At 49.4% G+C, this 12,443-nt stretch overlaps 1 protein-coding gene across 2 annotated transcripts in view; it reads right to left on the bottom strand.

Moving 5' to 3' along the window:
- The window catches only part of CSMD2 (CUB and Sushi multiple domains 2), a 678,038-nt gene that overhangs the window by 325,910 nt on the left and 339,685 nt on the right, over positions 1-12,443 (bottom strand). For both annotated transcript variants that reach the window (XM_068966215.1, XM_068966217.1), the window contains exon 6: positions 7,406-7,518. In XM_068966215.1, coding sequence (XP_068822316.1) covers positions 7,406-7,518 — 113 coding nt within the window. The remainder of the gene's footprint in view (positions 1-7,405; positions 7,519-12,443) is intronic.

Raw genomic sequence — 12,443 nt, 5'->3', positions numbered from 1 at the left:
TTCAGATGAGGAAAGCAACAGTGATGGGGGTCGCCTTCCCTCCAGGGTAGCCCCTCACCCCTTGTGATCAGCGGCCACTGTGGGCATTTAAGAAAGGCTCTTCTCACTGTCATTCCTTGTAGGCTTAAAAAAAGAAAACCAAAACCAAAACACCCAAAGAAACAATGAGAAGGACTGGAAATATTCCTCACCTGGAGACAGAGGGTTTGAAGACACAATCTCAGTGCTTTTCCAGAACAGGAAGGAATTTTATAGAACCTCAACTCTTGGGCTTGCCAAATACTTTAGGTAGAGGAACTTATTCTAACCTGCTTAGGTACATGCCTGCTACAAACAGATCAAAGAGAGACTGCTCTAGGTGAAGTTGGGGTGGAAATTCCACCTGCTCAGCCATTTGCAAAACAGCTGCTGGGAGAACCCCATGGTCTCCAAGGAACCCACTTGGAAAGCCCATTCTTTTGACCCACTTCTCTCCTGTTACATGCATGGGAGGACTCATGCCTTAAGATGGGATTGGTGACCTCAGCCTCTACTTTGCCTGAAAGCTTTGACATCTTTTTCTCTAGCCAAGACCCTTCTTCTCTGAGCTACAGATTGACAGAAGAGACAACTGTTTATCAGATAGTCTCCCAAACCCTGGCATCCCACACTACCTCAGAATCAATGCATCCCAAGCAAGCTCCGTCCCCATCTGCCTCTGCCAGGGACCATCTTGGTTAATATTGTCGCTTATTTCACTCACTTACTCAAGCTAAAAACCTAAGATTCATCTCTGACTCATTCATCTTCTTTCCCCCATCCCCTCTCACTCCCAAGCCTGACACATACTGAGTCCAGGGTGGCTGATCACAGAAGGAGCTCTTCTGGTCTATCTCCCCTTCTCCATCTCCTACTGCTTCTGCCTAAACTCTGGATCTTCACTGTCATCATTTAAAAAAAATTTTTTTCGGCCATGCCATGAGGCATGCAGGATCTTAGTTCCCCTTTCAGGGTTTGAACGTGTTTCCCCTGCGTTGGGAGTGCAGAGTCTTCACCACTGGACCACCAGGTAAGTCCTTGTCAGCTTCTCATCCTCCAAAAATGCGTATCTTGTCTCCCATTATTTTCATTCCAGAGCAAAGATTTTGCAAAAATGAAAATGTGATCGTGTCTCCGCTCTTGTTAAAACTTCTGCTCAACCTCTCACCACTATGGGGGGCTTCCCCCCACAGAGGTAAAGAATCTGCCTGCCAATGCAGGAGATGCAAGAGAAGTGGGTTTGATCCCTGGGCTTGGAAGATCCCCTGGAGAAGGAAACGGCAACCCATTCCAGTATTCTTGCCTGGAGAATCCCATGGATGGAGGAGCCTGGCGGGCTACAGTCCACGGGGTTGCACAGCGTTGTACATAACTGAGCGCTGAGCGTGAGCACAAGCACCACTCTGGGATGGAGCCCAGCTTCACGGCAGCTTTTTAGGACCTGATGTGACTGCCTACCTCACTTTCCAGCCTCATAACTCTAGCTGCCCATCGCCGTTCGTGACTGCAGACTTCACTCTAGGTCAGCAAATGTTTCCTGTAAAATGCCTCATCTCAGTTGCAAACTATCCAAGTCCGGCAGCGCTCAAGCAGTCATAGAAAATTTGTCTATTAATGAGCGTAGCTGAGTTCCAATAACCTTTCATTTATGGACACTAAAATTTGAATTTCATATAATTTGCATGTGTTATGAAATGTTCTTCAACTATTTATTTTTTTCTTCAACTATTTAAAAATGTGAGAATTCCCCTGGTGGTCCAGTGGTTCCAATATATGCTTCCAATACATGCTCCATGCTTCCAATACAGGGAGTGTGGGTTTGATCGCCGGGTCAGGGAACTAAGATCCTGTGTGCCACGTGGTATGGCCAGATTTAAAAAAAAAATTAAAATAAAAAGAAGCGTAAAACCCACTTTTACCTTGAAGACCACATGAAAACAAGCAGAGAGCTGAGCCTGGCCTGCAGGCCGTAGTTCGCGGACCTGCGCTATAGACACACACACAGGTATTTGTGGTTCCGTAGACTTAGCACTTCCTGTTGTCTTGCTTGAGCTCTGGCTGGAAGGCTTTTTCCCATTGTCTGTCTGGCCTCTTTTTGAGACTCACACTGAAGTCTGGCTTTCCTTAAGTGTCTCCAACAACATGAATTGCTCCTTTATCCACTCCCAGAACCTTTCATCAGGCCTCGATTATAGCTCTTCTCATACGGCACAGAAGTGACAGACTCGTGTCTGCCCCTCTCTTTAACCTGCTCTCTTTGAGAGCAGAGACTGGTCTGGTCATGTGGGCATTTCTGTGCTATCATGCGGTAATGTCACAAGGGACACATTTCTCAAAAATGAAATGTGACTGCCCACCTTCCGACAGTCAGCTCCAGGCAGCACCAGCCTAGAACTCAGATCCTCTGGTGCCACGTGGTTTTGGTTAGAATTGTGTGCGGCCATGAACAGCCCTAAATTCTGATAGGATTGACAAGAAGGGAATGTGTTATGTTGTAGGTTCAGTTCAGTTCAGTCGCTCAGTTGTGTCCGACTCTTTTGCAACCCCATGAATCGCAGCACGCCAGGCCTCCCTGTCCATCACCAACTCCCAGAGTTCACTCAAATTCATGTCCATCGAGTCAGTGATGCCATCCAGCCATCTCATCCTCTGTCGTCCCCTTCTCCTCCTGCCCCCAATCCCTCCCAGCATTGGAGTCTTTTCCAATGAGTCAGCTCTTCGCATGAGGTGGCCAAAGTACTGGAGTTTCAGCTTTAGCATCAGTCCTTCCAATGAACACCCAGGACTGATCTCCTTTAGAATGGACTAGTTGGATCTCCTTGCAGTCCAAGGGACTCTCAATAGTCTTCTCCAACACCACAGTTCAAAAGCATCAATTCTTTAGTTACATTTATTTATTTTAATTTTCTTATTGTTTCTCTGGGACAAAACCTCCACTGATAACAGGAGTTGGGAATTACTGGCTCTGAAGTGACCTCCATCCCTTGATATTCCAAGGCCATAAAGCCGAGCATGGGTGAAACTGTTCCCATGCAGATGACTCCCTAGACCCATTCTTCTCCGCCCTGTCCTGTGCCCCAGAGCTGGACCTTTGTGGACAGCCAGAGAACAAGGAAGCCTCCCAGTCCAACTGGCCAGCTGCCTAGGGTACAGAGCAGACCAGGGCAGGCCCTCTGCTCCCTTGTTCCTGGTTTCCTGTTGGGTTGGCAGGTGGGAAGCACAGCAGATGTGATGGAGAGAAGGGCAGGATCTGGTTAGTGACTCCTGGGGCGCCCTCCTGCACTGGTTACAGATCCCCAGCACCCCCTCCTGCCCTGGAGGCTGGCAGTGGTCAGCCTCCTCAGTTCTGCCAGGCAGCCCCTCTTCAATGGCTCCAGCTCCTGCTGCCCCTTCCCTGACCCTTCCCCTGGTATGGTAAAGACCTCTCGGCTGTTTATTCCCTGGGGACCTCCTCATTGCTCTGGGTTCCTTTAATCTCACCCTCCTCTTTGTAGCTGGACCGTTCACTAAACCTTCAGTTACAACCACGCAGGACGTATGCTCCCGTCTCCTCCTAGACCCCTGGCTGAAACCTACCTCTGCTATTCTTTGGGAGTGAATTTACAAGTAGCAAAACTTAGAATGTTCTTTAGCGGCTCCAAAGCTTTCGTTCCTTTAGAGCAGTGGTTCTCAACTGGGGGTGATTTTGTGCTCGGGGGACATTTGGCAAAGTCTGGAGAATTTATGGTTGTCTTAACTGTGTGTGTGTGTGTGTGTGTGTGTGTGTGTGTGTGTGTGTACACACATGTGTGGGTGCTGCTGGCATCTAGCATCCTGTGGGTAGAGGCCAGGGATGCTGCTAAACTGCCTGCAGTGCCTGAGGCAGCCCCCTACCGGAGGGAACTATGCAGGCTACAATGTCAACAGTGCAGAGGCGGAGAAACCCTGCTTTACAACGTTGTCAATTAAGTCTCCAAATGATTGCTGTAGGCCCTTGCACTATGTACGCACAGTCCGGAAAACACGAGAGAAATTTCCCAGGGGAGAATCTTGTATTAACACGAGTGGCACACACCACAGTGTATTAGCATGCCAGATCCAGATAAGCCTGGCTGGCGTTCAAACCTGGGCACCAACTTTCCATGGCTGAGACCCAGAGCCACCACGGAACCTTCTCTGCAGCTCTCAGTCCTCATCTGTAAGATGAGGCTGATAGTAGTACCTGCTTCACACAGCTGCTGTTAGAACTGAATAAACTAACATTTATTAAATGCCAAGTTCTTGAAACACTGGTACACTGGTGCACACCAAAGTGCAAATCCTGTTCTGGGCTATGCTGTGGGAGGATAAGGGAGGACAGAGAGAGGATAAGAAAGAGCCTACTTTTGAGAAGTTCGTGACTCACACCATTTTTCAGACTGTGGGTTGTTCCTTGCTACAGACTTGTGAAATCGATTTAAAAGTTACAACTAATACTAAAAATTGGAAAAGAAATGTTCAGGGTGCATCATACTTACTAAGGGTAAATAGCACCTGGTGACATTTTCCTTTTAGGTCTACAGATATATATGTGTGTCCAGGTTGTAATAGAAAAGATGTATTTTTTTTTTAATGGTAGGATGAGATTAACAAAACAAAGTTTAAAAGCTACCAGTCAAATAAGAAAAGTGAGGCAACCATAGCCCCATAGGAGAAGGCCTTGTGATTTTGCAGAAAAACTCACATAGGCCTGTGAATCAATTTGAGCTTCATCACTGATATGCTGAAAAAGCAGAGACATCACTTTGCCGACAAAGGTCTGCATAGTCAAAGCTATGGTTTTTTCAGTAGTCATGTACGGATGAGAGAGTTGGACCATCAGTGAAGGACGTGTGCCCAAGAACTGATGCTTCTGAACTGTGGTGCTGGAGAAGACTCTTGAGAGTCTCTTAAACAGCAAGGAGATCAAACCAGTCAATCCTAAAGGAAGTCAACCCTGAATATTCATTGGAAGGACTGATGCTGAAGCTGAAGCTCCAATACTTTGGCCACCTGATGTGAAGAACTGACTCATTGGGAAAGACCCTGATGCTGGGAAAGACTGAAGGCAGGAGGAGAAGGGGATGACAGAGGATGAGATGGTTGGATGGCATCATTGACTCAATGGCCATGAGTTTGAGTAGGCTCTGGGGGTTGGTGAAGGACAGGGAAGCCTGGTGTGCTGCAGTCCATGGGGTCACAAAGGTTGGACACGACTGAGCGACTGAACAACAGCAGCTGATAGTCTGTGTGATCTGTGTGTGTGCAGGGCCTGGTGCAGGCCTGGTGCAGGGCCTGGTACAGGCCTGGTGCAGGCCTGGTGCACGGCAGGCGCGCAATGGATGCGTGCTCCCGACCTTCTCGAGACTGCCTGGTCGGTGTTCTCGTTGCCTGTTGTCTGGCAGCAAACCCTAAGCTATGACCAGGGCACATGGGTCCTCAGAAACTTGACTTATATAAGAAACACCTGGAACCTCTTTAATCAGATGAGACAACGACGTTCATTTCTGCTTCTCTGTTTTGGAAAACATGACAGGAAGAGCCGAAGAGATGCTCCACTCCCACAAAAGCCCGACCTCAGGTGCAGCAGAAAACAAACAAACAAAAATGTCTCGAAGAAAGTTCTTGGAGCCAGGGGTTGTGAAGCTTGTCAAAGTTGGCTTCCTGTTCGTTTTTTAAAAATAATTGCAAGGGAGTCCTGCTACCCAAGGCTAAGGATGAGGCTGTGCATAGAAGATTCAGATTCTAGAGGTCATGTTTCTGCTCCCAATGCTGCTTTTATCCCAGTTCCCAGCCTGAAAGCCTGGCCCTGGGGGCCCGTGCCCTGCTGGTGCCACGTCCGGGGTGGGCAGGGTGCTCAGTGTTCAGGCTGAAGCCTCAGCGCCTCCGAGGTGGGGCATGGGAAAGACAGGCTGCCCGGCTCCTCCCCAGGAGTTGGGGCTCCCTCCTAACGGTGGTGTGGCCTTGATCACAGCACCCTCTTCGTCAGGCCTGTGTCCTATGCACACTGATTGAAACACGTACTCTCTCACTCCCAATATAGCCCACTCTTTGTTCCCCAGGGCCTCTTACAGGGCCTCTACTTAATAGGTGGGCAAGACAAATTCACACTGAATCTATCAGTTACCAGCTTCCGTTTTTAATTGGTGATTTTTGTTGTTTAGTCACTCCGTTGTGTCTGACTCTCTTGGGACCCCTTGGACTGTAGCCCACCAGGGTCCTCTGTCCATGGGATTTCCCAGGCAAGAATACTGGAGTGGGTTGCCATTTCCCCCTTCAGGGACTCTTCCCTACCCAGGGATAGAACCTGCGTCTCCTATACTGGCAGGCAGATTCTTTACCACTGAGCCACCAGTGTGTGCATGCATGCTAAGCTGTTTCAGTTGTATCCCACTCTTTGCGACCCTATGGACTGTAGCCTTCCAGGTTTCTCTGTCCGTGAGATTATCCAGGCAAGAATACTGGAGTGGGTTGCCATGCCCTCCTCCAGGGGATCTTCCTGACTCGGGATCGAACTTGAGTCTGGGAAGCCCATAACTGGTGATAGCAACGGGTTAATGAAACCAATCCTTACGGTTTATCTCCATGGATAAATTCTGTGTATTTTGGACAAACTCAAGGTTGAAAAAGAAGGTTGTCATCTACACCCACCATCCACCGGACTTGGCGATCTCCTGCAGGTGTGGAGGACTCCCTGCCTTAGGATTAATGCACTCCTTTTCATGGGCAACTCTCCTCTCGGAGTTCGGACATTCATCACAGATGGAGCAGAAATCTGCTTACCTGCAGTTTCCACCTGCCATTTTGGGTCTGATCTCTTGCCCCCAGAAAGCTCTTCCCAGATTTGAGCATCTAAGCTGGAGAGCTCCCTAAAGTTTCACCTGTCGTTTGTCAAAAATTTGTGTTCTACACGAAATGAATGAGAGGTAAGATATGGGCAGCTCTCCTACTTTACCCTGGGGTAGGCTAAACTCTGCCAGTAGGAGGGTGGGCTCTGGATTCGAGCAGCAGGAGTTCAGATAGCCTTGGGAAACTGGTTTAATTTCTCTGAGCCTCGGCTCCCTTGTCCATCAAATGGAGATGGTGACAGTATTTGCTTCACAGGGTAATGACAAAGATTAAGTGAGACGATGCTGACCAAGTGCCAAGCACAGTGCCTGGCTCTCAGGAGGCCCCTGGTATAAACTATCAAGATTCCAATGGTCTGAAGAAGGGCGGCTCAGGGCACACAATTCTACACAATTTGAGAAGTGTCCTCCCTTGGGCAACAGAGCACAAGAGCAGATGCAGAGATGCTGAAATGAAGACCTCTGGGTCTGCAAATAAGAGCAGGACCACAGAGGCAAGTACACCCAGTCTGGGGACATCTCTGCCGCCCGGCCCTACCTACCTTGGTACTGGGCACTGAAGCCGCGCTGGCGGTGGTTGCCATCCGATGTGAAGTGCAGCCGTAGCCAGTTCTTGCTGCTGATGACGGGGGCTGGGAGGCTGGCTCCAGTGAACCTGCGGGGACAGGAAGTGGGGGAGGGGGAGGTGAGGGACCACAGCTGGCTGAGACTGGGCACCCGGGAGTCTCTCCACTGCCCACATGTGCTGGGGCCTCTGCCCTGGCAGAAGGGAGGGCCACGCTGCCCCAGCCACCCTGCAGCAAGGAGCCTGGGACCTGGGTGGCTTCAGCTGGCTCCTCCAGGGCTTCTTTCCACTGCTGAGAGGCTGGGCGCATGTGCTTTGTTGCTTAGTCATGTCTGGCTCTTTGGGACCCCATGGACTGTAGCCCACCAGGCCTCTCTGTCCTTGGGATTTCCCAGGCAAGCATACTGGAGCAGGTAACCATTCCCTTCTCCAGGGTATCTTCCCAAGCCAGGGATCAAATCCGGTCTGCTGCGTTGCAGGCAGATTCTTCACCACCTGAGCCGCCAGGGAGATGCTGAGAGGAGGGGCCGTGCTTCAGGCCAGGAGCAGAGGACTGTTCCTCCCAGTGAGGTCTGGCCACCGCGGAGAGAGACCCAGCCCTCCAAGCAGGGCCCACTGTCCCCCCAGCAGATGCCCACACACCCACCTCCAGCAGAGCTCCAGATGCCCCACCAAGTTCCAGCCCCAGACAGAGGACCAGCCCCAGCTCTCCAGCAGAGGTTCAGCCCCTGCCCCCACCAGCCCCCCTGCACTCAGGGGCAGAGGTTCAGCCTCCCCAAGCAAGCCCCTCGGGGCCTCCGAGAAGTCAGGCGAAAGGGCTCAGGCAGCCACTGTGTGCAGCGCGCCCTTCCCAGGTGTGAGAGCCCATTTCGGGGTCACTCACTAGGCCCTGGGTCTCCTCTGCCTCCTGCCCCATCCCTGCTGCCTCCACAAGAGGCCTCCCCCCTGCCCCTCACTACCCCGCCTGCTTCCAGGCTGCCTCTCCTCCCTTAACGTAGCCCCCTCCGAGTTCTAGCCAGTCCGGCTCAGTGGGTCGACACCAGCATATGCCCCCCTGCTGCTGGTCACAGCCCAGCTGCACCCTGGGCCAGCTTTCACGTCAGTCAGATCTTTCCTTCTAGAGTCGCTCAGAGCTCAAGAACCTTCTGTGGTTCCCCACTGTCCACACAAAACTAGCCTTCCAAACTTCCTATCCTGTCTCCTTCTTGAAAAGGAGAGGCTCACCATGCGAGGGTCTCCTCCCCTCGCCACACTCAGGCTAAGCCCCCAGTGCCCCTCCTCTCTCTGCTCATTCCCCCTGCCCCGCCCTGCACCCTGGGAGCACCCCCTTCTCTCCTGGACCCCACAGCCTCCAGCAGCCAAGAACCAGTATCTCCCTGCTCCTCCTCCCTGTGTCTGAATCAGGGACCAAACCTCCTGATGCATCCCCTTTGGTACCATCCCTCCTACCCTGCCCGAACACCCTGATCACACCTAAGCATTCCAAGCTTTCTCCTTTCCCATGTCTTTGCCCTTTCATTATTATTATTTATTTGGCTGTGTTGAGTCTAAGCTGCAGCATGTGGGACCTTCATTGAGTCATATGGGAACTTTCCTTGTGGCATGTGTGGGTTTAGAGTTGCCCCGAGGCATGTGGGATTTTAGTTCCCTGACCAAGGAGGAACCCACGTCCCCTGCACTGGAAGGTGGATTCTTAATCACTGGACCAGCAGGGAATTCCCATGCCTTTGCTTTTTCTGCCTGGAATATACCCACGGGTAACCCTCTCCCCTGCACCAGCCGTGTCACCCGAGACGACTCTGGGACACCCGCAAATACCACGTCCCCACCCAGGAAGGTCTTCCCTACTCTCCTGGGCTCTGATACCACACAGATTTAGGTTCAGATCCAGGTTTCACCACGTCCAATCAGTGTGACCAGTTACTCCATCTTTCTGAAGATGGAACGATAACACCAGCCCGGAGAGTCCACGGGAATAAGTGAGGGGACTTCCGCGTACAGGACCTAGCCCAGTGTTTGGCATGTATTAACTCAATAAACATAATTCCCTTTCCCCTCCTCTGTGATGCCACAGCAAGTTATTCAGATTGTAATTCCTTCATCCAGGTGTGTGTCTCCCTAGGATGATGCCTCCAAGAGGGCAGTGCAGACAGGTGGGTGGGTGGGTGGAACGGGGGGAAGCTGGGGCTCTGGAGGGATCGGCTGTGTTATCTTATGAAAATTACTTACATTCTCTGCGACTTTATCTGTAAAATGAGGATAATAATCCCTCCCTGAAAGGGTTGCAAGGACTGGATGAGATAATACACAAAAAAGACTTTAGCACCATCTCCAGCAACTAGAAAGCTCTCGGTAAGTGGCAGCTGCTGTTTTATTCTCCATCACCTTGTTCTTCATCTTTGTACGGAGCACCTAACACAATGCCTGACACAAGCAGGTGTCAGGATTCCAGCAGAAAACAGGTGGCTCGGTCATCTGAGAATAATTCTGGGTGAATGAATGTTCTCTTCACCATCAAGGATGGGGCAGTATTCTGAGGCTGGTAACAAGGGTATGGCTAACCCCTCAGAGACCTGGAAAGAAATGGTGAGCCCTGAAGCTTAGAAAGGACCCAGATCTTTGGCCAGCTGGGACTACAGCCCGTTTGCACAGATTCCCCCCAGGACGGAGCAAGGAATAAATACCCGGAATTCACTCTCCTGCCTCCCCTCCTCCCATCTACTGCTGATGCTTCTGTTCATCTAGCACAATTGGAAGCCAGAGAGCCAGGAAGATTACTGGTGTAGTCTGACAAGTAAGTCTTCCTAAGCATGGAACAGGGTAGAAAAGGGAGGGGAGATGATCTGGAGGCATGAAAGGGAGAGAGATCCAGCAGTGGGGCTCCATAAATGCGTATGAAACAAAGGAACTAACCAAGGAGCCTCTCACCCTGAAAAACTGAGTTTTTACTGTAATGAGAATGCTGACACACACTGAACTCCAGGAATATCACCCACACTGCTATAGTAAGAGCCATAACAGAAACCAATTACTGTATTTTACCAGATCCCATTTAAAATAGTTTATTACAGGCAGAGTCATTTAAGTTTACTAAGGAGCCACAAACAGTATTGCGGGTTTTTCCTTCCCCAGGCCAAATTCAATTCTATCTCAATGACAAAGCTTGGAGGCTATTTACATAAGGAAGTAGAAATAGGGAGAATTTACCTGAATAATTCAGAACCAAAGGCTGTTTATTGCAAAATGGAATGAGGGGAGCGTGCCGGGGTTCCAAGAGCAGGATGAGAGTAATGATCTGGGTTGTAACTGGAATACAGGAAGTCAGCAACTCTTCTCCAGCCCTGGGATCAGCTTTAACCCCCAACTGTACAGACAAGAGGAGCCTGAAGGGACATCACTCTCTCCCATTTCTCCCACACCTTCACCTGCTCCCAGGAATCTTATAGCTGTTCATTCTCAAGGCTTCAACTCGGGGCCCTGTGCATCTTTACTCTGCTCTGCTCCTGCCTCCTAGGACATATATGCTTACTTGAGAGTTTTCTTGGTATCTACCAGAGAATTAGGGACTTAAATGTTGGAATTATCACATTAAACTTTGCCATTGCGATGGTGTCATGCCTTACTCAAAACTCTAATAAAAAAGAACTACTAACACCTACAACATGAAAGATGCTCAAAAGCATTATGCTGAATGATAGAAGAGTATATAGGTATGAGTCTGTTTATATGAAACTCTGGAAAAGACGAATCCACAGTGAGAGAAAGCACCTCAGTGGGTGCCCGAGTTGGGGGGGGAGAGGTACAGGGAGGATTGCCTGGGAAGGAATACAGGGAACATTCTAGGGTGCTGGAAATGGTCTTATATATCAGATGGTCTTGTCTTACATAATAAGATATGGTTCTATCTTGTATGATAAGACATGGTCTTACCTTATATTATAAGATGGTGGATATACGGCATGCACAGATTTGTCAAAGCCCCCAGAACAGTACATGTAAGATGGGTAATTTTTAAATTGCTTCCTGCAAAACCTGTCTGCAGGTCAAGAAGTAGACGTTAGAACCGGACATGGAACAATGGATTGGTTCCAAATTGGGAAAGGAGTACGTCAAGGCTGTATATTGTCACCCTGTTCATTTAACTTCTATGCAGAGTACATCATGAGAAATGCCAGGCTGGAGGATGAAGCACAAGCTGGAATCAAGATTGCTGGGAGAAATATCAATAACTTTAGATATGCAGATGACACCATCCTCATGGCAGAAAGCGAAGAAGAGCTAAAGAGCCTCTTGAAGAAGGTGAAAATGGAGAGTGAAAAAGCTAACTTAAAACTCAACATTCAAAAAATGAAGATCTTGGCATCCGTCCCATCACTTCATGGCAAACAGATGGGGAAACAATGGAAACAGTGTCAGACTTTATTTTTTGGGCTCCAAAATTACTACCAATGGTGACTACAGCCATGAAATTAAAAGACGCTTGCTCCTTGGAAGAAAAGTTATGACTAACCTAGACAGTATATTGAAAAATAGAGATGTTACCACGCCAAGAAAGGTTCATAGAGTCAAAGCTATGGTTTTTCCAGGAGTCATGTATGGATGTGAGAGTTGGACCATAAAGAAGGCTGCACATCAAAGAATTGATGTTTTTGGACTGTGGTGTTGGAGAAGACTCTTGAGAGTCCCTTGGACTGCAAGAAGATCAAACCAATCAATCCTAAAGGAGATCAGTCCTAGGTGTTCACTGGAAGGACTGATGCTGAAGAGGAAACTCCAGTATTTGACCACCTGATATGAAGAGCTGACTCATTAGAAAAGACCCTGATGCTGGGAAAGATTGAAGGCAGGAGGGGAAGGGAATGACAGAGGATGAGATGGTTGGATGGTATCATTGACTCAATGGACATGAGTCTGAGCAAGCTCCAGGAGATGGTGCTGGACAGGATAGCTTGGTGTACTGCAGTCCATGGGGTTGTAAAGAGTCAGACATAACTGAGTGACTGGACAACAATTTT

This window comes from Capricornis sumatraensis, chromosome 2 (assembly GCF_032405125.1).
Source record: "Capricornis sumatraensis isolate serow.1 chromosome 2, serow.2, whole genome shotgun sequence".
In the NCBI taxonomy this organism is placed as follows: Eukaryota; Metazoa; Chordata; class Mammalia; order Artiodactyla; family Bovidae; genus Capricornis; species Capricornis sumatraensis.
This window is presented reverse-complemented; position numbering and strand designations above follow the sequence as displayed.